The sequence below is a fragment of the Ursus arctos genome, unplaced genomic scaffold (assembly GCF_023065955.2).
Source record: "Ursus arctos isolate Adak ecotype North America unplaced genomic scaffold, UrsArc2.0 scaffold_14, whole genome shotgun sequence".
Lineage (NCBI taxonomy): Eukaryota > Metazoa > Chordata > Mammalia > Carnivora > Ursidae > Ursus > Ursus arctos.
Genome location: NW_026622808.1, coordinates 63,790,181 through 63,813,799, shown reverse-complemented (window position 1 = coordinate 63,813,799; position 23,619 = coordinate 63,790,181). Strand labels below are relative to the sequence as shown.

At 41.5% G+C, this 23,619-nt stretch overlaps 1 protein-coding gene across 2 annotated transcripts; it reads left to right on the top strand.

Moving 5' to 3' along the window:
* The first annotated feature begins 159 nt into the window (after positions 1 to 159).
* EMC3 (ER membrane protein complex subunit 3) lies at positions 160 to 18,769 on the top strand. 2 transcript variants are annotated; one of them, XM_026501350.4, is made up of 8 exons: positions 160 to 314; positions 8,232 to 8,289; positions 8,626 to 8,719; positions 10,377 to 10,481; positions 11,620 to 11,701; positions 11,967 to 12,046; positions 13,191 to 13,273; positions 17,577 to 18,769. In XM_026501350.4, exons 1-8 carry the CDS (start codon positions 160 to 162, stop codon positions 17,703 to 17,705), a joined length of 786 nt encoding a protein of 261 aa, XP_026357135.1. In that variant the 3' UTR covers positions 17,706 to 18,769. The 2 variants fall into 2 exon arrangements, with proteins under 2 accessions (XP_026357135.1, XP_026357134.1); XM_026501349.4 differs by lacking the exon at positions 17,577 to 18,769 and adding an exon at positions 16,170 to 17,227.
* Positions 18,770 to 23,619: the final 4,850 nt, after the last annotated feature.

Sequence of the window (23,619 nt, the reverse complement as noted above, 5' to 3'; positions counted from 1 at the left end):
GGCTGGGGGCAGTGCGCGAGGGTCGAGGCTGGAGGAGGGCCCCGGGCCAGCCAAGCTGAGAGGCGTGACGAGGCCCGTAGGCGAAATCCAAGAGGGGCGTTCGCGGCCCGGGGGGAGAGAAACCCGGCTACACCGGGTGGGAGCCGGCTCTCTGTGAAGATGGCGGGGCCGGAGCTGCTGCTCGACTCCAACATCCGCCTTTGGGTGGTCCTCCCCATCGTTATCATCACCTTCTTTGTGGGCATGATCCGCCACTATGTGTCCATTCTGCTGCAGAGCGACAAGAAGCTCACCCAGGAACAAGTCTCCGACAGGTCAGCGCCTTTCCTCTCCGGTGGCCTCACTCCCCCGTGACCTTGGGGAAGAAAGTACAGGGGTTTTGTCGGTTTGTCCGGGTTGACATCGCGCCCCCACTGGCTGGGTGACCTTGCCTGTGTTACCTCTGTATTTCATTTTAGTCATTTGTAGAATGAGGATAACAGATGCCTCATAGAGCAGCTGCGAGGATTAAATTTTGAATGAAGCCTACAAAGCCTTTAGTACAGGGCTTGGGACGTATTAAGTGCTCAAAAAAATTGTTGCTGTTAATTGTTGCTGTTAATTGTTAGGCCAGTCGCCAACCCTTTTATCCATGAACTGTATATAAGGTGGGTGTGTTTACACTACTCGTTTTACCAAATGTGGTGGTCAGCTGAGATACCAAGTAACCAAGTGCTGTGCCAATGTAAAGTCGCCATAGAGATGTGAGGCATTGTAATTATCATTTCTCCTTCAGGAATAGAGGCAACTTGTTCCTCACGTGCTTCATTACAGTATTTATCTGTGGAGAAAGGTACTTTGAGAAGATTTTAGGTATCTAGACTTCTGCCCTCCTCCATATTAAAATTAAAAAAAAATTTCCCGTCAATCATTTGATCATTTTCAGAGATCATCGCAGGTTAATGTTGCTATGTCTTTTAACACTTCGCTATCACTTATTAATCTCATTTTAAGAAAGAGCAAGCCTTGGGCTCAGAACTTTCCACAGGCAACAGTATCTTACTAAAATTTAATTATGTTTTGTTTTTATTGTGTTTATGTTAAGTTTCTATTTGTGGCGACTAATACTGGTTTTCCATTGGCTGGCAACTTAAAGATTTATTTTATAAACTTACATAAATAGAAAAAGTTGATATATAAAAAATACTGTTTTTAATAGTACAGGTGCAAGTGAATAAAACAAAAATCATAACCACGGAATGAGAATGACTGAAGTTTGGGAAGCACTGCTTTATCATTTTCGGTTGTGCTTCCCAATTAGGCTGAGAATAATAACAATAATAATAATAATAATAATAATAAACCAACATTTATTAAGCACTTTTTCTATGCCAGGCACTAAGTTAAGCCCTTATATTCATTAACTTATTTAAAATACAGAGCAACTCTTATGAGATAGATGCTGCTGTCCCATTTTATAGAAACTGAGGCTTAAGAGGTTTCATGGTCACACATGATGACATTCGCGACTTGAAGCCAAATTTTCTGGTTCCCAAGTCTGGAGTTCTTTCCACTACATCACAGCGGCCACTTCGATTATTTTTCTGTGGCATCAGTTCCAGAACTGATGAGAACCAACCTCCGGAAGAGAACCTAAAGTCAGTTCACCACAGAAAGGACGGCTATAATGCAATGTGAAGAGAGCTCAGATATTTAGCATTTATTTATTGACACCAATAAATTGTTCTCATTTTATCCTCACAATCACACCAAGTTAGATAATCTTGAACCTATTTTTACAGTTGACAAAAAGAAAAAGTTAAGTAGCCTACCCAAAATAACCAAAATTGTAAAATATTGTGCCTGTACTTCAACTCAGATCAGTCTCACTCCCCAAGTTAAATTCTCTTGACCACAATTATTACTGTCATAGATGCTCTGGCACGGTTTTCTGCTCTTGGTTCACTATGTGATTTCAGAGTGATGTTTCTGAATGATATCACAGCCAGAGCTCCTTTTTTTTCCTTTTTTTTAAGATTTTATTTATTTATTTGTCAGAGCAAGCACAAACGGGAAACGGCAGGCAGAGGGAGAAGCAGACTCCCTGCTGAGCAAGGAGCCCGATGTGGGATTCCATCCCAGGATCATGACCTGAGCTGAAGGCAGACGCTTAACTGACTGAGCCACCCAGGCATCCCCACAGCTCCTTTTTCTAACCCAAGATGAAATTCACAGTTCATGCACTCTATAAATAAAAATACTTTAAAACAACAACAGCATGTTTGCAACAACATGGATGGGCCTAGAGGCTACCATATGTTAAATGAAATAAGTCAGACAAAGACGATCACCATATGATTTCACTTATATGTGGAATCTAAAAAACAAACAAAGAAAAGCAGAAATAGACCCATAAATACAGAGAAAAAACTGATGGTTGCCAGAGGGCAAGGAGATAGAGGGATGGGTAAATGGGTGAAGGGGAGCATGGGAGGTACAGGCTTTCAGTTACCGTGTGAATCATGTGGATGAAAGGTACAGCATAGTTAATGATATTGTAATAGCATTGTATGGTGGCATATGGTCGCTACACATATGAGCATACCATATAGACTTATCAAATCACTGTTTTGTATGCCTGAAACTAATGTAACATTGTGTGTCAACTATACTTCAATAAAAACAACAGAATGCCCTAGTTGTGACAATAAGGAGAACTAAAAGAAAAATAATGTAATTTCTATTTCATAAGTACTTGTTCACAGTGGTCCTCAAAAGTGTAATGCAAAAGTCAAAGCATGCACCTCACTATAAAATCACCTTAATCGGGACAGGTTCAACTGTAAGTTGATGCAGTATTTGCTACTTAGATATTACAGAAGGCAGTGCTGTTTTGGATGTGATTTTACTAAATGAGGAACTGCTCTTGATAAAGTTTTGAACAAAACAAAGTGCATTTTTCCCTATGGTTGGTTGCATACCTGGAAATTGAATGTATATAAAAATCACTTCTTGGCGCGCCTGGGTGGCACAGCGGTTAAGCGTCTGCCTTCAGCTCAGGGCGTGATCCCGGCGTTGTGGGATCGAGCCCCACATCAGGCTCCTCTGCTATGAGCCTGCTTCTTCCTCTCCCACTCCCCCTGCTTGTGTTCCCTCTCTCGCTGGCTGTCTCTATCTCTGTCAAATAAATAAATACAATCTTTAAAAAAAAAATCACTTCTTCCTTCCCTACGGAAAAGAAGATGGAATTAGGTTTGAGGCTCAGATGATTAAAAGCAATTCAGTGAGACATTCAAAAAGTAGTGTGAGACATGAGATGGTTCTTTGAATTGCCCACCTGTCTCCAGCATTGAAGAATACTTAGCATCCCTTACCCCTAACCAATGACCGTTACATTCTCTTTCTTCTCTACCCCATCATTTTGGCAATCCAAAAAGTTCCACAGATTTCCAGAAGGCCCCTAGAGGGCAGTACCACCTCCATGGAGAACCACTGCCTTAGAGAAAACTCAACGTCTCTGGTCATGATTGTTCCTTTATGTGAGATGTCTGGATCATGGCAGTTCTGATATGGTGTGACAATACCCCACCAAGTCATCCTGTGAACTTGGAGAGAATGCTGAGCACTTGGTTCTGAACCTGCCAAAAACCAAGGCAAAACATGTTTTCTGGTTGTAAAACATTCCTCTAAATATAGTATAAGTTTCCATTAGCCTGAATGATCACAAAAATGGAATGTTTGGTTTCATAAATTATTAAGCTTTTGTTGCCTCGAAACTTACTAAAATTTTTCTAAAATATATTAAACCAAAACTGAAAGATAAATGAATAAAATATATTAGACCATAGTTGGGGATAGAATGGAAAAAATGGTGCTTAAGTTCAAAGAATATACTGACTCCTAGGAAAGGAAAAAAACAAAGTCAGGTCTTTAATATGAGATTAAACTCCAATTTGAGACCAACTTTAAAAACCAAAGCTTTCGGGGCGCCTGGGTGGCTAGGTTGGTTGTCTTACTCTTGATTTCAGCTTCGGTCTTGATCTTAGGGTGGGCATGGAGCCTACTCAAATTAAAAACAAAAACAAAAACTAAAGCTTTCTTTTAAGAAAATGTCTTTCAGGGGTGCCTGGGTGGCGCAGTCGTTAAGCATCTGCCTTCGGCTCAGGGCGTGATCCTGGCGTTCCGGGATCGAGCCCCACATCAGGCTCCTCCGCTGGGAGCCTGCTTCTTCCTCTCCCACTCCCCCTGCTTGTGTTCTGTCTCTCTCTGTCTAATAAATAAATAAATAAATCTTAAAAAAAAAAAAGTCTTTCAACTGCAAATTATCAATGCAAAAGAGCTTTGTCTTTATAACCAGTGTAAGGACTTATTTTTCAAGAGTAATAGAAATGGAAATGCAAAATTAAAAATTTCTTGTAGCATTTGCAGACCTCGGAGAAACTGAATATTTAGAATATACAGGATAATTTAAGCTTGCCTTGATTTAGGGTTGAAATGCCTCAAGGTCATGGTTCTCAACCCCAGTTCTACAAAATTGCTCAGCAGTGAAAATATAGGAGATGTAGATGTATTTCAGTTGATTACAGCACCTGAAGAAGGCCTGAATTATCTACAGTGAACAAGTTTTTATTGATGATCTACCACATGCCCTGCACTGTACATACGCTATAAGGATACAAAGTATGACAAGGCCAAGATCCTACTTTCAGGGAGTTTCAGTCCAAGTGACAAAACATGCAGAAGAAAAATAATAGATACCTTTAATCTAGTGCTTAGGATATGCCACATGCGGTGGTAATCACTTTAAATGAGATATATATGAAGAACTCAGCTTAAAATCCTCAGTATTTCCCTTTTGCTCCTTTTTGTTGTTGTTGTTGTTGTTGTTGTTGTTGTTGTTGTTGTTTTAAGTACTCTCCACACCCAACATGGGGTTCAAACTCACAACCCTGAGGTCAGGAGTCACACGTTCCACCAATGAAGCCAGCCAGGTGCCCCACTCTTTTTTTTTTTTTTTTTTTTTAACTATTTGTAAGTGTACAATTCAGTGGCATTAAGTACATTCTCACTGTTGTGCAACCATCCCCGTCATCCATTTCCACAGTATTTTCGTTATCCCAAACAAACTCTGAACATATTAAGTAATAACTCCCCATCTCTTCTCCACCCAGTTCCTGCAACCAGCATTCTACTTTCTGTTTCTATGAATTTGACTAGTCTAGGTACCTTATGTAAGTGGAATCATACACTATTTGTCCCTCTGTGCCTGTCTTGTTTTACTTAGCATAATGTTTTCAAGGTTCATCCATGTTGTAGCATGTGTCACATTTCAATACATTTTGTAGCTAAATGAAATGTACAGTGTGACAATTTGACATACATATACTTTCTGAATTGATACCGCAATCCAGTTAATTAACATATACATCACCTCACATAGTTACCTTTTTTTTTTATCAGTGTTAAAGAATGCTTAAGGTCTACTCTCTTAGTAAATTTCAAGTACATTACACAGTTTTATTGACTGTAGTCACTATACTATATGTTAAACCCCCAGAGGTTACTCATCTTATATCTACCTTTTGGCCAGCTTCTCCCCATCTCCCTCATCCCCCGTAACTACCACTTTACTTTCTGTTTCTGAGTTTGACTTTTTTTTTTTTTAAAGATTCCAGATATCAGTGAGATCATACAGTGTTTGTCTTTCTCTGGCTCATTTCACTTAACATAATGCCTTCAAGTTTCAACCATGTTGTTGCAGATGGCAGGATCTCCTTTCTCGTGGCTAATATTTCATTGTTTGTGTATATATATATATACATGTATATATATATATACTACTGAACTGTGTGTTTAAATAGGATTACAGTGGTAAATTTTATGTTATGTATTTTTTACCACAATTTAAAAAAATACGGTGGGATGCATGTGGCCTTATATAGTATGTCTCTTGCACATTTCTCAAGTCCTGTAGTTCTCTTTCTTGTAGCATGTGGCCTTTTCTCAGGTCCTCAGAAACATAGTCTTTATGCCTGCTGCAGGGCTTTTGCCCATGCTGTTCCCTCCAGCACTTTGCCAAGGTAATCTCTAGTTGTCCTTAAGGTTCCACTGTAGTCATGCATCATCATCAGAGCTTTTTCCCAGACCTTGACTTCCTAGACTAGGTCAGATCCCCATATTATACACTCCCATCGTACCATCCATCTCTCCTTCCTAGGACATAACAGAATTTCACATTTATTCCTATGGTTATTTAATCGATGTCTCTCTGTCCCACTAGACATTAACTTTCATAAGATATTTGCTTTTTTTTTTTTTTTTTTGAAGATTTATTTATTTGAGGGGTGCCTGAATGGCTCAGTTGGTTAAGTGTTTGCCTCTGGCTCAGGTCATGATCCCAGGGTCTTAGGATTGAGCCCTGTGTTGGGTTCCCTGCTCAGTGGAGAGCGTCCTTCTCCCTCTGCCTGCTGCTCCCCCTGCTTGTGCTCTCTCCCACTCTCTCACTCTTGCTTTATCTCAAATAAATAAAATCTTAAAAAAAAAAAAAAGGTTTATTTATTTAAGAGAGAGCAGGGGGAGGAGCAGAGAGAGAAGGAGAGAGAAAATCCTCAAGCAGACTCCCCCCCAGGTATGGAACCTGACGCAGGACCTGGTCCCAGGACCCTGAGATAATGACCTAAGCCAAAATCAAGAATTGGCCGCTTAACCGACTGAGCCACCCAGGTGCCCTGAGATATTTGCTTTTTGATCACTGTTGTTCATGTCACCTCATAGTACATGGCATTCAGAAGCTCAAGAAGTATTTTTCCAATGAGAGTAAATCTGTTATTATGCAGAATATGAAAGGAGGATTGGGGAATTTAAATGACTCACCCAAGATCACATAGCTAATAAGTGGCAGAGCCAGGATTTGAACCCATCTGTTCAACTCCAGAGCTTAAATTTTTATCCATTACTCTAGACCCAATGCTGCCTAAACCGTCAGTGATGAAGGACCAGTTTTTGGTTTGTTTTTTTTTTTTTTTTTTCCAATCTATTATAAACTGATGCTTTTGTAAAATATTTTAGTACATATTTATTTGGATGTTGTGGAAATACCAAATTCTTATAAACGTTTCTAAACCTTTACTCTCAATGTCTGCATTTAACCTCGTCACAGACCAGCACTGGCACATAGGCCACACTTGGAGTAGCTTTAGACTAGCTCCCAGGGACAGAACATATTACATGTCACCTCGGTAGGCCTGTGTATAGAGCAGTCATCTGCACAGTGCAACGAGGTCAAGAGGAGGAAGACGAGAGAGAATTCCATGAAGGCACCAGGCAGAGTTTCATGGGAAGGCGGGGTTTGAAGAAGGTGTTGTGGTGTGATGGGGTAGAACTCGTGAAGGAGAGGGGCACTAGAGCATTCCCAGCACATGGAGAGGCTAGAATATGCATAAGGTGACAAGGGGACTCTGATTAGAGCACGTGGTTTATACTGAGGAGTAGAGAGAAAACCAAGCAGTTTTCATGTTGTTTATTTCTGTCTGCATCTTTTTTTTCACTTTTCAAGAAGGATTTCCATTAACTTAAGGAGGTTTTTCTGCTCCCATTGAAACAACTTTTGAAAACCTAGCAGACATTAGTATTTTGATCTCTGTTCTGTTTGGCATCTGTATCTTAGCACCACCCACTTGTATCGCACCCTGTTATCTTTAATGATCAATTATAGTCAGATATCACCAAATAATTTATTAATTCAGTAAATGTTTATTGAGAGTTTACTAACAGTCTGAATCCTGCTGCAATTTCTATTTGTTGTCTGGCGGGGAGCAGCCCTGTCAAACCCTGTACTCATTTCTCTGTGGGGTTTTAAAAGTTCTTTCTTTTATCCTCACCCTTCCTCCCTCCTCCTGCCCCCAGATTTTCTGAGGAGCATCTAACTGTTACTCTTTTTACTCAGAGAAAGTTCCTTCTTAGCTTCTTATAAAGTAAGAAAAAGCTGAGTGTGATGTTGCAAACGTACCTTCCTCAGAAATCTTTTGTTCATAAGCACAGTGACTTCTGAAAAAGGCTTTTTTGAAAACCTGATTGTTGGGTTAAATATGTTATATTGGTTTTAAGGACATTTGTATTTTGAAAAGTGTCCCCACAGGACTGTTGCCAAATAGGCTCTCTCTTGTGTTTAATTAGGTCTTCTACTCTTATTCTCTCATTTTCTTCTAGTGTTTCGCTTTTAAAAATCTCATTGTCTTGGTTGTATTTTTCAGTCAAGTCCTAATTCGGAGCAGAGTCCTCAGGGAAAATGGAAAATACATTCCCAAACAGGTACTCATTTATCTTTTATTAAAAGCTCCACGATTCACTTTGAGGGCAGTAGATATCTGAATGTTTAATAAGGGGACTCTTTGGGGAAAGCTGAAGTCTGGCAAATCCGTAATTAAGCTGTGGCCTAGTAGTGTCTGCTGTCATTGTGACCTCGCCCTTCTTAGGAAATCGTTTTTAAATGTGACTCAGCTAAAGTGTCAGGTTGGCTGCCAAGTAGGCGGCCAGCTCTGAGTGTAACAGCCTATTCCAAGGGCCTTCTGACTAAACCTCTGGGGAATAATATGACAATTTGCTATGTCACAGTTTTAAGACTTAAAAAGCTCTCTTTTCTACTAGTCTTTCTTGACACGAAAATATTACTTCAACAACCCAGAGGATGGATTTTTCAAAAAAACTAAAAGGAAGGTAGTGCCTCCTTCTCCCATGACTGGTATGTTTACTCCCTTCTGTCATCTTTAAGGAAGATTCTTAACATGAGCTGGGGGGAGGGCAGGGAGGATGTGGATTTATTTAAATGTTAAATTGTATGAGATAGTTATCTAAGGGGCCTTAGAGATCATCTAGTACAGGGATCTACACAAGTGGAGCTCTCTTTTTCAAATAAATCATCTGGGAACCCCAGTGTATAAAGTAGATTTTTAAAAAAGAACCGTTGGCTGGAGGGTGAGAAAGCTAGAGCCATTGTCCCTGTGTCTCTTCCCTTTGCTGTTCCTCAGGACCCAGGGCTCCGCAGAGCACAGTTGGAAAAGCATCCCAGCCCCAGCTCCCACCCAGTGCCTGGATGCCGTGGCTGACAGATGGCCACCCAGCTTCTGTCTGAAAGAGGAGGAGCTCTTAACCACTTCCTGAGCCCTGCCATTTCTTTGTCAGACATAATTGTTTGGCCCACCCTACAGTTTTTGCTCTAACAGATTTCTTACTTCCACTGACCCTAGTCATGTGAAAAAATGCAGCACTTTTAAAGTAAAACAAAATAATTTATTTTTCTGTGTTGGCTGTCCTCTCATTTTAATACCCATTTCTCTAGGTAAGAAACCCAGACAGAAGTTACTGCAATTGATTTTAATAAGTCTTTTAGAAAACCCACAAGAAACAAAAGACCAATTTGTGTATGAAAAGATACTTGACTTCACTAAAATCGACGGAATGCAAATTAGAACAAGATATCCTTTTTATTATTTCTTTTAAGATTTATGTATTTATTTGAGAGAGGTGTGCACACATGCAGTGGCGGGTGGAGACAGAAGCAGAGGGAGCCAGAGACAGACTCTCAAGCAGACTCCCCGCAGAGCACAGAGCCCAATGTAGGGCTTGAACACAGGACCGTGAGATCAGGACCTGAGCCAAAATCTGTCATCAGATACTTAAACAACTGAACCCCCCGGGGTACCCCTAAGATGTCCCTTTTAGACAGTTAAACTGGGAAAGCTTCACAAAGCTGCTACTGTCAAAGTCATGGGAAGTTAGGGCCTCTCATTATTATTGAAGGACAATCTGACAGTATTTGTCAATTTTAAATGTTCAAACCCCTTGACCCAGAAATTCTTCTAAGAGTTTCTCTTACAGAAACACATCAACATGCAGATTTATGTACTAGGTGGTTCTTGGCAACAGTGTTTATAAAAAAAAAAAAAAAGAAAGAAAAGAAACAATCTATAGGTCCATCCAAAAGTAATAAGTATGACCACACAGTAGAGACTTATGCACACACTGAAAATAGTGAGAGAGAGAGATATTATACCAATGTGAAAATACCATTTATAATATAGTTACTTTTTCAAAATTAAGCAGATTAGTAAGCATAATATCCCTTTATTGTGTATATATGGAAACTGTTGTGTGTATACATATACATCCATATTTATACACGTATGTATAAATACGGAAGGATATACAGCAAACAGTTAAACGTATTCAGAGAGTGGGCTCAGAAAAACTGTCCACATCCTATGTTTCCACATTATTTGAATTTTTTACAGTGAATTTGTATTACCTTAATTATCATATAAATTAAAAATTTACAGAAAGTCAGGGGGAAGTCCCTGCCAACAGTGGTAAAATGTTGTGGTCTCTTGTTTTTGTCATAGATCCCACTATGCTCACAGACATGATGAAAGGCAATGTAACAAATGTGCTACCTATGATTCTTATTGGTGGATGGATCAACATGACCTTCTCAGGCTTTGTCACAAGTAAGTTACAGACCCGGAAGACTTCAGGTTCACTTATCTATGATCCTTTCCCATGTCCCTATTCAGAGAAATCCAAGTGCTGCTGAGACACTAATACAATGGGTCCCATATTCTTTACTGGAAACTAATCACATTCTTTTTTTTTTTTTTTTTAAGATTTTATTTATTTGAGAGAGAGAGAGCATGAGAGAGCAAGTATGAGCAGGAGGAAGGGGAGAGGGAGAGAGAGAAGCAGACTCCCCACTGAACAGGGAGCCCAACGTGGGGCTCAAGCCCAGGACCTTGAGATCATGACCTAAACTGAAGGCTGACACTTAATCGACTGAGCTACTCAGACACCCTGGAAACTAATCACATTCTTTGAAATAAAATTTATACCATGATTTTTATGGCTCTTATCCCAAATTCATCATTAGTTCATCATGTGGATGCTTTCTTTCTTTTTTTTTTTTTTTTTAAAGGTTTTATTTATTTATTTAACAGAGAGAGACAGCCAGCGAGACAGGGAACACAAGCAGGGGGAGTGGGAGAGAAAGAAGCAGGCTCCCAGCGGAAGAGCCTGACATGGGGCTCGATCCCAGAACCCCGGGATCACGCCCTGAGCCGAAGGCAGACGCTTACCGACTGAGCCACTCAGTCGTTAAGATGTGGATGCTTTCTTACAAATAGGAGCTTAAGTGAATGGCTTGCTCATTTGTATCCAAAACTAATTCTAGTTAAGTAGGATGAAGGGAAACAGGTTTCTATTTTGACTTCATTTTCTAAGTATTGGAGTGAGTTGTTTGTTTATAATTTGTTTTGAATCAATTTCATTTCTCAGTAATGTAGTTCTCTATGTGTATATATTCCACTTTGGGTTTAACAGATTCGTGCAAGTTTCTTTTCTAATTTTAGGTCATAATTCAGTTAGAGTCCCTGATTCTTAAGCAATAGAGAAGCTGGTGTTCAAGGAACTATAACAGAGTGACATTTGACTGTTATTTTTTTCAGAAATTGAGACAAATTTCCTGGTAGAAATCATTTTCAAACTGCGTATGGTCAGAGTTTCCACCTCCTCGGGGAAGGATTACATGCATTCATGCTTAAACTGTTCTAAAAACAGCGAGGAGAGATTGAACTTTCTCTCTCTTTTCTGCAGCCAAGGTCCCATTTCCACTGACTCTCCGATTTAAGCCTATGTTGCAACAGGGAATTGAACTACTCACACTAGATGCATCCTGGTAAGAACTTTCTTTCCTTTATAAAAATACAAACCAAAATCTAAAACCGATGTCCCTTAAAGAACAGGATTTCCAATTTGCATACTTCACTGGAATAGGTTTTTGGTTTTTCTCATTGAAGCTCCACTCAAAATGCCATGGGTGGATTATGACAACTTTCAGCCTACCCCAGGTGATTTCTTTACATACTCTTTGGGTGATAGAAAGTGTGAACTATGTTAATTCTAAAATAACTACCTATGTTGTTTTACTTCTGCTTTCCTAGGGTGAGTTCTGCATCCTGGTACTTCCTCAACGTCTTTGGGCTTCGGAGCATTTACTCTCTGATTCTGGGCCAAGATAATGGTAAGAAGCATGTTGGGTTTATTTTTATTTATTTTTTTTTATTTTTTATATTTTTTTTAATTTATTTATGTGACAGAGAGACAGCCCGCGAGAGAGGGAACACAGCAGGGGAGAGGGAGAGGAAGAAGCAGGCTCCCAGCGGAGGAGCCCGATGTGGGACTCGATCCCGGAACGCCGGGATCACGCCCTGAGCCGAAGGCAGACGCTTAACGACTGCGCTACCCAGGCGCCCCTCATGTTGGGTTTAATAAGCAAACACTTTGATAGACAATCATCCATGCCAGGGCCAGAAAACTCATGTAGGCTGTTTTATTTGTTAGCATAGTTAAAACAGTGCTTCACTCCTTAAACTTCTTAAGTTTCTGAGGTATTCTGCAAGAGTCTTAACAATTCGAGGGTCGGGGTGCCTGACTGGCTCCATCGGTGGAGCGTGCAACTCTTGATCTCAGGGTTGTAAGTTCAAGCCCCACGCTGGCTATAGAGATTACTTAACATCTTTAAAGAAAAAAAAATTCCAGAGTCAACTGATGATCTGAATTCTCCCTGGAAATTGCGGGGACAATATTTAGTTCCCCGAAGTCTGAAAGCCTCATGTGAGGAATCCAGTACCAGTAACGTGAGCCTGCAAACTGAAGCTGAAACAAGGCCTGGTTTGACCAGTTAGTTCTTTGACTAGAGTTCTGGCCAGGACCAATCCCGGCTCTCTTATTTAATGGCTGGGACCGCGGGCAAGTGACTTAACCACTCTAATCCTGTGCTCATTCGTAAAATAGAGACCTTAATAATTAACTTCAGAGTTTGTTGTGAGGAGTAAAGGAGGTAGAGTGTGTAAAGCACTTAGTAAAGTACCGGCATAAAGCAGTTGCTCATAATGGTGGCTGTAGTTATCGTTGACATCTGAAAGAAAGTTTAGCACTTCCTCCAGTTACCTTCTGTTATCCTCATGCCCATTTTTCAGGAGAGGTAGAGTGACTTTCCCTAGGTCACACAGCCAGTATGTGGGAGGGCCAGTCAGTGAATCTGTCGTGCGGTTCTCTCCTCCATTCCTGAGCATCGGTCAGTGTTGTGTGAGGAACGTTCTTCCCGGAGGGCGCTGGGTGCCTGCTGAGCCCTGGCACTCATGTAGGTGTGTCTTACACTGCAGCCGCTGACCAGTCACGGATGATGCAGGAGCAGATGACTGGAGCAGCCATGGCCATGCCCGCAGACACCAACAAAGCTTTCAAGGTACGCTCCCACCTCGTCCTAGCTTCACTAACGCTCCGAAAGGCATTAGCAGACAGTTACTTTAAAGACGGGTTTCCCTGAAGTGAGTGTAGTATATGGTTCCATCATTTAAATTTAGCAAAAATGAATTTTTGTTTACATATGTCTTTTTTTTTTTTTTTTAAGATTTTATTTATTTATTTGACAGAGAGAGACAGCCAGAGAGAGAGGGAACACAGGCAGGGGGAGTGCGAGAGGAAGAAGCAGGCTCCCAGCAGAGGAGCCTGATGTGGGGCTCAATCCCAGGACTCCGGGATCACGCCCTGAGCCGAAGGCAGACGCTTAATGACTGCGCCACCCAGGCGCCCCTGTTTACATATTTCTTATTCCTGAGCCAGAGTCAGCTGTTAAATAAATTGGAGATTCTTGGTAGTTTTATTCGTTTTTAAATGCTCACTCAAATTTAATCCACACTGTAAATGAAGCTGTAAAAAGAGTCCATTCAGAGATACCAGGTAAACATTTAGACTGGTTTTTTTTTTGTTTGTTTGTTTTTAAGATTTTATTTTTATTTATTTGAAGAGATAGAGACAGCCAGCGAGAGAGGGAACACAAGCAGGGGGAGTGGGAGAGGAAGAAGCAGGCTCCCAGCAGAGGAGCCTGATGTGGGGCTTGATCCCAGAATGCCGGGATCACGCCCTGAGCCGAAGGCAGACGCTTAACGACTGCGCCACCCAGGTGCCCCTAGACTGTTTTGAACTATTATGGACCCTGTGGATATCAGATATAAATTTCATTTAAAAAAAACATCAATACTTACCTTTTCATGAAGTGATTCTGCAATATGTAAAGTCCAGTATAGTTTTTGTATAGCAAAATCTCACTAATTTTTCATGATGAAAACTAGAAATAGAAGGGAATTTGCTCGTCTTGATGAAAGGCATCAATGAAAAACCCACAGCTAACATCATACTCAGTGGTGAAACACTAACAGCTTTTCCCCTAAGATTAGGTATAAGACAAGAATGTCCATTCTTGCCACTTCTGTTGAACATTGTGCTGGATGATTAGCCAGGGCCGTTAGGCAAAAAGAAATAAGAGGCATTTACGTTAGAAAGGAAGAAGGAAATGATCTCTGTTTGCAGATGACATGGTCTTGTATATAGAATATTATAAGCAACCCACAAGGAAAACTGTCAGAGCTAACAAACAAGTCCAGCAAGGTGTTAGAAGATGCAGGGTAAAGATGCAAAAATCAGTTCCATTTCTACACACTGGTAATCAAGAATCTGAAAATGAAATTAAGAAAAAACTTCCATTTAAATAGTATCAAAAAGAATAAAATACTTAGGAATAAATTTAACAAGAGAAAGACAAGACTTGTACACTGAAATGACAAAGCATTGCTGAAAGAAATTAAGGTAAGACCTGAATGAATGGAAAGACATCCGTGTTCATGCATTGTCAAGATGGCAGTACTCCCAAAATTGATCAACAGATTCAATACAGTCCCTCTCAAAATTCCACGTACCTTTCTTACATAAATTGACAGGCTGATTCTGACGGTCATATGGAAATGCAAGAGAACCAGAATAGCCCAATTAGAGTTTAATATGAATAAAGTTGGAAGACTCACACTTCCCGATTTTAAAACCTACTTCAGAGCTACAGTAATCAAGACTGTGTGGTACTGGCATAAGGATAGAGCTATAGATCAATGGAGTGGAATCAAGAAGGTCAGAAAGAAACCCATACATTTAAGATCAATTGACTTTTGACAGAGGTGCCAAGTTCAGTGGGGGAAAGAATAGTCTTACTGCTGACTGGGTACCGAGTTTCTGTTTCCGGGGATGAAAAATTTTGGAAATACATAATCTTGATGGTTGCACAACATTTGAATGTAATTAATGCCATTGAATTGTATACTTACAAAAGTTAAAAGTAGCAAATTTTATGTTATATATATTTTACCACAATAAAAGAAAAAACTTTAAATGGTGTAAGAGCTAAAACTATAAAACCCTTAGAAGAAAACATAGGTGTAAAATGTTTGACACTGGATTAGGCAGTGACTTCTTAGACATGACATTAAAAGTACAAGTGACAAAGGAAAAATGGATAAATGGAACTTTGTAAAAATGAAAACTCGTACTTCAAAGGACACCATCAAGAAAACGAAAAGACAGTATTAGAGAACATGTTTGCAAATCATATCTCTAATAAGGGTCTAGTATTCAGAATAAAGAACTCCCAGAACTCAGCCATAGTAAGACATCCCAGTTAAAAATGGGAAAAAGTTTTGGATAAACATTTCTCCACAGAAGATAGACAAATACCCGGTAAGCTCATGAAAGCATGCTCAACAGTTGGCCATTGGAGAAATGCAAATCAAAACCATAGTGACTCACTCAGTGACTATAATGAAAAAGGTGGACACTAACAGGTGTTGACAAGGATGTGGAGAAATTGGAATCATCCTACTTGCTGCTAATGGTGCAGCCACTTTGGAAAGCAGTTTTTAGCCTGTCCTCAAAAAGTTAAACATTTTACCGTATGAACAGCAATTCCGCACTTAGGTAAATAGTGAAGGGATTGAAAACCTATGTCCGTACAAAAACTGACACAAGAATGTTCGAGGGCGCCTGGGCGGCTCAGTCAGTTAAGCGTCTGCCTTCGGCTCAGGGCATGATCCCAGGGTCCTGGGATCGAGCCCCATATGAGGCTCCCTGCTCTGCTGGGAGCCTGCTTCTCCCTCACCCTCTGCCTGCCACTCCCCCTGCTTGTGCACACGTTCGCGCGCTCTCTGTGTTAAATAAATAAATAAAATTAAAAAAAAAAAAAGAAAAGAATGTTCAGAGCACTATTCATAACAGTCCAAGACTAGAAACAATCCCAATGTCCATCATTTTATGAACAGATGAACAAAACGGAACATTTTGGAACGTACGTACAGTATATGGAAAATGAAAGTGTTCAGTGGACTATTCAGCAGAAAGGAATGATGTACCGATACATGCTGCAACAGGGAGGAACCTCAAAAACATCCTAAGTGAAAGAAACCAGGAAGAAAAAGCCACATATTATATCCAGAACAGATGACTCCAAAGATACAGAAAGTAAAGTAGTAGTTGCCAGAGGTTGGGGGAGGGGTTTAATGGGGAGCATCTGCTATTGGAAATAGAGTTTCTTCTTGTGGTGATGAAAGTGTTCTGGAATTAGGTCATGGTGATGGTTGCATTTCTTTGTGAACATACTAAAACCCACTAAATTGTACATATTCCAAGGGTGAAGTTTATGGCATATGAATTGTATTTTTAAAAAAATAATGGAGGGGCGCCTGAGTGGCTCAGTTGGTTGAGTGTCTGCCTTTGGCTCAGGTCATGATCCCAGGGTCCTGGGATCGAGCCCAGCATCGGGCTCCTTGCTCAGTGGGGAGTCTGATTCTCACCCTTCCTCTTCCTCTGCCCCTCTCCCCCTGCTCCTGTTCTCTCTCTCTCTGTCTCAAGTAAATAAAATCTTTAAAAAAAAAAAAGATGAATGGATAAAGAAGATGTGTGTGTGTTCACACACAATGGAATATTACTCAGCCATCAAAAAATGAAATCTTGCCATTTGCAACGACGTGGATGGAGCTAGAATGTATTATGCTAAGCAAAGTCAGCCAGTCAGAGAAAGACAAATACCATATGATTTCACTCATGTGAAGTTTAAGAAACAAGAGAGATGAACATATGGGAGGGAAAAGAGAGAGGGAAACAAAGCATGAGAGACTCTTAATGATAGAGAACAAACTGAGAGTTGATGGAGGGAGGTGAGTGGGGGATGGGCTAGATGGGGGATGGGCTTTAAGGAGGGCACGTGTTGTGATGCGTACTGGGTGTTGTATGTAAGTGATGAATCACTGAATTCTACTCCCGAAACCAATATTGCACTGGATGTTAACTAACTAGAATTTAAATAAAAATAAAAAAAACAGCCATGAGCTAACATTTGTATTGCATATTATATTTCCTAAAGCATTTTTTTAAACCTGCTAACTAAAGGCAAAAGTAGTCAGTGTTAATAGACTGTTTAAAATGTAATTAGTTACTAGCTTTAGTCACCTCAGACAAATTATTTTACCCTTTTTAGCCTTATTCTCTTTGCCTACAACTTGAGCATGGGGGTGCACAGGGCAGGTGGCGGCACCTACCTCGTATGATTAGATAAGTTTATACGTGTAAATAGCTTAATCCAGCTGCTGGCCAGAATCGATGCTCCCACATCAGCGCCGCTCTGAGTAACAGCCCTCCTCTCCCTTCCCTGGTGTCCTCTTCCTTTGCAGACAGAATGGGAAGCTTTGGAGCTGACGGACCACCAGTGGGCACTAGATGATGTCGAAGAGGAGCTCATGGCCAAAGACCTCCACTTCGAAGGCATGTTCAAGAAGGAATTACAGACCTCTATTTTTTGAAGACCGACGCAGGGATTTGCTGTGTCAGGAACTCAGAGTGGCGGTTTCCTTTGTAACTTTGGTTTGAGCTGGAAGCCCCTCAGAATAAAAAGAAGGATGCATGAGCTGGCAGGTGTTCAGCAAGAATTGTTCTTATCTGAGCCAGGTTCCCCTGTATGTCTGAAGCTAGAGGAGATTTGAGGAGTCTGTGCTAGATGACTTACCAGAACAGCTATTTTTAAAATGTTTCACATTTTCCTTCTGGTGACTCTGATAATGAAAGTCAAAGAAAGGGGGAATACTCAAGCTAATAATAATAATACATAAAACTTAGCAAAAATTCAGTCTTTGGAAAAACCATTGTCAATTATTACCTAATTATTAAGTGCAGTCAGCCTGACTTCTAACCACAGTGAACACCTGTTTTCTTGGGATCCAAACACCCTGTGTTTTACTTTTAATTTTTTGTTAGTATTTGTACAACTTTCTTTACACGAATAATACATTTTCATTACTGATAATTTAGGAGCTGTGGATGAGCAAAGTGAAAGCTCCCTGTGTTGTTCGTTTTGAGCCCACAGAGTGACATAAAGAGCAAATGGGTCAAAACCTGATGCAAATAAGCTCTTTTCAGAGTGAAAACCCAGGGCTAGGACAGACTTAGCCAGCCTTCTATCTCAACACTGAGACACTGCCGGATTCTCAAGTGCCTTTGGGATCATCAAAGATAGGATACATAATCTGAGGTCTTGAGCTGGAGTTCAGAATGTATCAAATCCATTGACAGATCAACAGTGCTATAGCGAATATGGCTACTCAGTTGAATGAAAGACCTCATTTCCCAATTATTCTGGATAAGAGAGTTTGCATGTCGCTGTAAGAAGGGAGAAAGGGCGATTGCTGGCAGACACATAGTTAAGGTTGGCCCGGGAATCATTCTGTCTGGATTAACTGTCCCAGGGAAGTGGCAGGGTGCCATTTCTGTACCAAGAGGTGAATGTAATTTGCATGTTGAACGCTGTAATCAAGAACAAACAACTCTTGACTCTACCGATTAAAACATCCTGTTTTCTCTGCTTATAAAACATTGCCTCTGGGTCACTAACAGCTTTCGGCCAGTTATGAGTGTCTTGTGGATCAGTGCTGAAGAGTCAAAGATGAAAAAGATGTAGGGCACCTGGGTGGCTCAGTCAGTTACGCGTCTGCCTTTGGCTCAGGTCATGGTCCCAGGGTCCTGGGATGAAGCCCCACATCAGACTCCCTGCTCATCAGGAAGTCTGCTTTTCCCTCTCCCTCTCCCCCTTCCCCGTCTCATGAGTGCACACACTCTATCTCTCTCTCATAAATAAAATCTTAAAAGAAAAATGTGACCCTTGCCCTCAAGGAACGCATTAGAGAGACACATAAGAAACGGGTGGTTCTGAAACCTTTTTTGGGTCACAGAACCTCTTTGGGAATCCAGTGGAAGCTCTGACCCTCCCCTCCAGAGTGATGCCCGTGGGCATAGACACACAGAGTTCCCAGGTAACACGGGGCTGTTGATGGATCTCCAAAGCCTAGTCACAGGGACCTATAGACCACACTAAGAAAGCCTGACCTTTAAAGATATTTAAAATAGCTGCTTAAAATATTAAAGGAGCAAGGGTTCACAGGGGTGCTAACCTTTGACCTGGGTCTCGAAAGAGTTCTACAGTGTAGAAGGGCATTCCAGGCAGACAGAACTGGCAAAGACCCACAGATTTAAATGTCCACAATTTGCTGGACCCTAAGTGGGGAGTGGTATGGTATATACCAAAAAGTATAGGTTGGACTGGAATGCAAGCAGTAATTGATGACTGAGTGATATCACCCGCGTTCCCAGGAGGCATCTCAGAGCATTTCATTTTGCCTCTTCACCCACACAAAGTTTGTCCTTTTCCCTGCAGCAAAGTTAGGTGGATAAAACGTGAGGTCTTTCTCAGCCATCATGTTGATGGTAAATGCACATGTCTTTGGCAGCAGCCAATCAAAGGGAAAATCCAGGGGCGCCTGGGTGGCACAGCAGTTAAGCGTCTGCCTTCGGCTCAGGGCGTGATCCCGGCGTTATGGGATCGAGCCCCACATCAGGCTCCTCCGCTGGGAGCCTGCTTCTTCCTCTCCCACTCCCCCTGCTTGTGTTCCCTCTCTCGCTGGCTGTCTCTCTCTCTGTCGAATAAATAAATGAAATCTTTAAAAAAAAAAAAAAAAAAGGGAAAACCCAAGTCTGTTTTATCAGGCTTTTCCCAGAATCAGCGCACAAGTTCAGCATGCAGTGCTTATCGTGTGTGTTTCCTGGAGTTCAACTTGGGCCAGGCTACTGAATGAGCATCTTACCTTTTCCATCAACCTGGGCTTACACTCAAAATCACTTAAGACAATCTGAAATGTCCATTTACTGATCGTGGTGGGGAAGGTACCATGCATGGAAGTCTAAATATTGACAGATGTACAACACATCTCTGAAAAATAATGATGATTTAGATTTGAGAATAGGTAAACCTGCACTTAGGGGCAAAGTCTGTGTGGTTCTTTTATTTGGTTGAAAGGACCAAATATGGTGGGCAGGTGTATAATTGAACCACATGGAGGATTACGAACTATAAGAAATATTGCAGTTGCAAATGACAGAAACTGAACTCAACTTGGCTTAAGCAATATTTTTAAAAGGAATGTAAATGGCTGAATAACCAAAATGGTCAGTTGGCTTCAAGTTTAGCTGGATCCAGTTCCTCTAGTGATGTCATCAGGACTCAGTTGCTGTTTCTCAACTCTTTTCCTTTTTTAAAAGATTTATCCATTTTAGAGAGAGCTCGTGAGTGAGCAGGGGGAGGGGCAAAGGGAGAGGGAGACTGCAGACTCCCTGCTCAGTGCAGAGCCTGATGCAGGACTTCATCCCAGGACCCCGAAATCATGACCTGAGCCGAAATCAAGAGTCGGCTACCTGACCGACTGAGCCACCCAGGTGCCCCTCCACTCTCCTACTCTCAGGCAGTCTATGAAGACCCTGGCTCAGTGAAAAGAAAACACTCCTTTCTGAAACTTTCCAGTAAGTCAGGTAATAGACCTGATTTGGGTCACGTGCAAATACTATGACGTGTTTAGCCCCACCTAAACTGTAAGGACCGAAGGTGGGATGGAGGCAGATCCTTAGAGGAAAACTGGGGTTTTGCTGCCAGAAGAAAGTGGCAGGGGTACCAGGCAAGAAAAAACAATAATTTTTACACTTTAATCACCCAAACTGTCTGGAACGTTACCAAAAGGAGGTATTGCCCCTGTCCTAGTACGCAATAAAGTCTGCAAACATGTACTGGATTTCTACAATATGCTTGGTGTCGCATTAGATATTTTCAGATCTTTCTATTCACTCCTTTACTGACCATCTGCCAGATAACTGCATTCCCAGGCCTTAAGAGCTCAGACTGCTGTGTCACGTGCCATGACAGGGCGACCCGGGGAGCCTGTGGGAATGTCCTGCAGGTCATCCGACCAGGCTGGGTGGTCAGGAAAGGCTTCGCAGTGGAAGTACCATCTCAGGATATGAAGGATCACAAGGAAATATATACAGAACCAAGGAAACATATAAGGAACGACTATCCCAGGCAGAGGAGACTGTGTGCAAGGGCCCAAAAGCAAAGGTGATGGCATTTTCACAAAACCAGAACAAGGCCCACGTGGCCCTGAAGGGTAGAGAATAAAAAGATGTGACGAGCATTGGGTTAGACATTTTAAATGGGTGAATGGTCTGGTATATGAACTAGATTTCAATACAATTGCTTAAAAAAAACATGAGATGAGGCAGCATCAGGTCCAGATGGCAGCTTGTAAGTCATCCCTCAGAAGTGAACTTGATCCTGGCGTGGCAGCAGGGAGCCTTTGGGAGGGACTGGTGTGAAGGGATTTGCTGCTGGTCGGCAAGGAATGGAGAGGGTAAAATGGGGTGCAGCAGGGTGAGAGTGGGGTGGGACCGCGGCCATTTACATGCTTGGCTCCTGCTTTCTTGCACTAACTCAGGGCTGTGTGTAGCTTTGCTTAGACGCTTGCTTTCTCTGGGCCTCAGTCTCCCCAGCTGTCAAAAGGAATCATAATGGTGTAGCCCTTTGGGATAACAGTCTGGCAGTTCCTCAAAAGCTTAAACATAAGGTTTCCTTATGACTCAGGAATTCCACTCCTAAATAGATCTACGTCCAAGAGAAATGAGAACACACATCCACATGAAAACTCATACTGGGGGCCCTGGGTGGCTCAGTCAGTTAAGCGTCTGCCTTCAACTCAGGTCATGATCCCAGAGTCCTGGGATCGAGCCCCGCATCGGGCTCCCTGCTTGGTGGGGAGCCTGCTTCTTCCTCTCCCTCTGCCTGCCGCTCCCCCTGCTTGTGTTTGCTTTCTTTCTGTCAAATAAATAAATAAAATCTTAAAAAAAAAAAAAAAGAAAACTCACATGAAGTTCATAGGAGCATTATTCTTAATAGCCACAAAGTGGAAATGACCCAAATGTCCAAAATAAATAGTTCGATCAGTCGATAAATATAATAGGGTACGAACACACAGCGGAATGTTATACAGCAATAAAGAAGAATGACGTACAAATACAGCCTACAACAGGGATGACCCTTGAAATACATGAAACGAAGGAAGCCAGTCACACAAAAAAACACATTTATGATCCTGTGTTCTATGAAATGTCCAGAATAGGCAAACCCACAGAGATAGAACATAGATTAGTGGTTGCCAGGGCCTGGGGGGAGGGAATGGGGAGTGACTGCTAATTGATAGAGGTTTCTTTTTGCCGGATGAAAATGTTCTAAAATTGGAAGTGGTGATAGTTGCACAACTTTGTAAATATACTAAAAACCACTAAAAGAGTACACTTTAAATAGGTAAATTTTGGGTATGTGAATTATATCCCATTAAAGCTGTTAAGGCGGGCAGGGATCGTAAGCCCTTGGCAGCAGACATCAAGGTCTCTCATGATCACGGCTATGAGAGGCTCTTGTAGGCTATCGTGACTGCAGAGGGAGTCTGGCTGCAGAGGGCAGAGGTCAACCAGCATGTTCCTGAGCCTCCTACGTGCTTTCACCCCCAGCCCTGCTACCCCTCCTGCTGCTCCTGCTCTCACCCTGGCCCCACCCACCCACTTTCCTTCCAGGACTCTCAGCTCTGCCTCCCTGGAAAGGGCCTGGGAAGACGAGCACGGTTCAGAAGCTGGGTTCTGTATTCATGCTTCTCCAAGACAGGCTAGTACCCAATAAGTAAAAATATTTCATTTTTGTAATCAGCTCACAAAATGCACATCCAGCCCTGTGCTACCTTTTCCTTTCTCCCATTTCTTTGTGAATTTCTTTTTCATTTTTAATTTTTTATTATGGAAAATTCCAAATATATCCAAGAGTAGAAAGAATAATATAATGATATACCCACCACACTGCTTTAATAATTATCAGTATTTTGCCAATCTTTCTGTGTCTCTCCCAAACCCACTTTTTTTTTTTTTTTTGGAATGTTTTAAAAGTAAATCCCAGATACACTATTATTCACACAGAAATATTTTAGTAAGTTGGGGCGCCTGGGTGGCTCAGTCTGTTAAGCGTCCAACTCTTGATTTTGGCTCAGATCATGATCTCAGGGTTGTGAGACTGAGCCCCACACCCAGCTTTGTGCTTAGCAGGGAGTCTGCCCCTCTGCCTCTCCCTCTGCCCCTCCCCCACTCGAACCTATGCCTCTCTATAAAAGAATATTCAAAAATATTTTAGTAAGTATGTTTGACAGATAAGGAATTTTTAAAACATAACCCACAATGCCACCATCTTACCTAATTAGACATTCTTTAGTATGTTCTAAGGCCCAATCATGTTCAAATCTCTGGTTACCTCGGGGCGCCTGGGTGGCGCAGTTGTTAAGCGTCTGCCTTCGGCTCAGG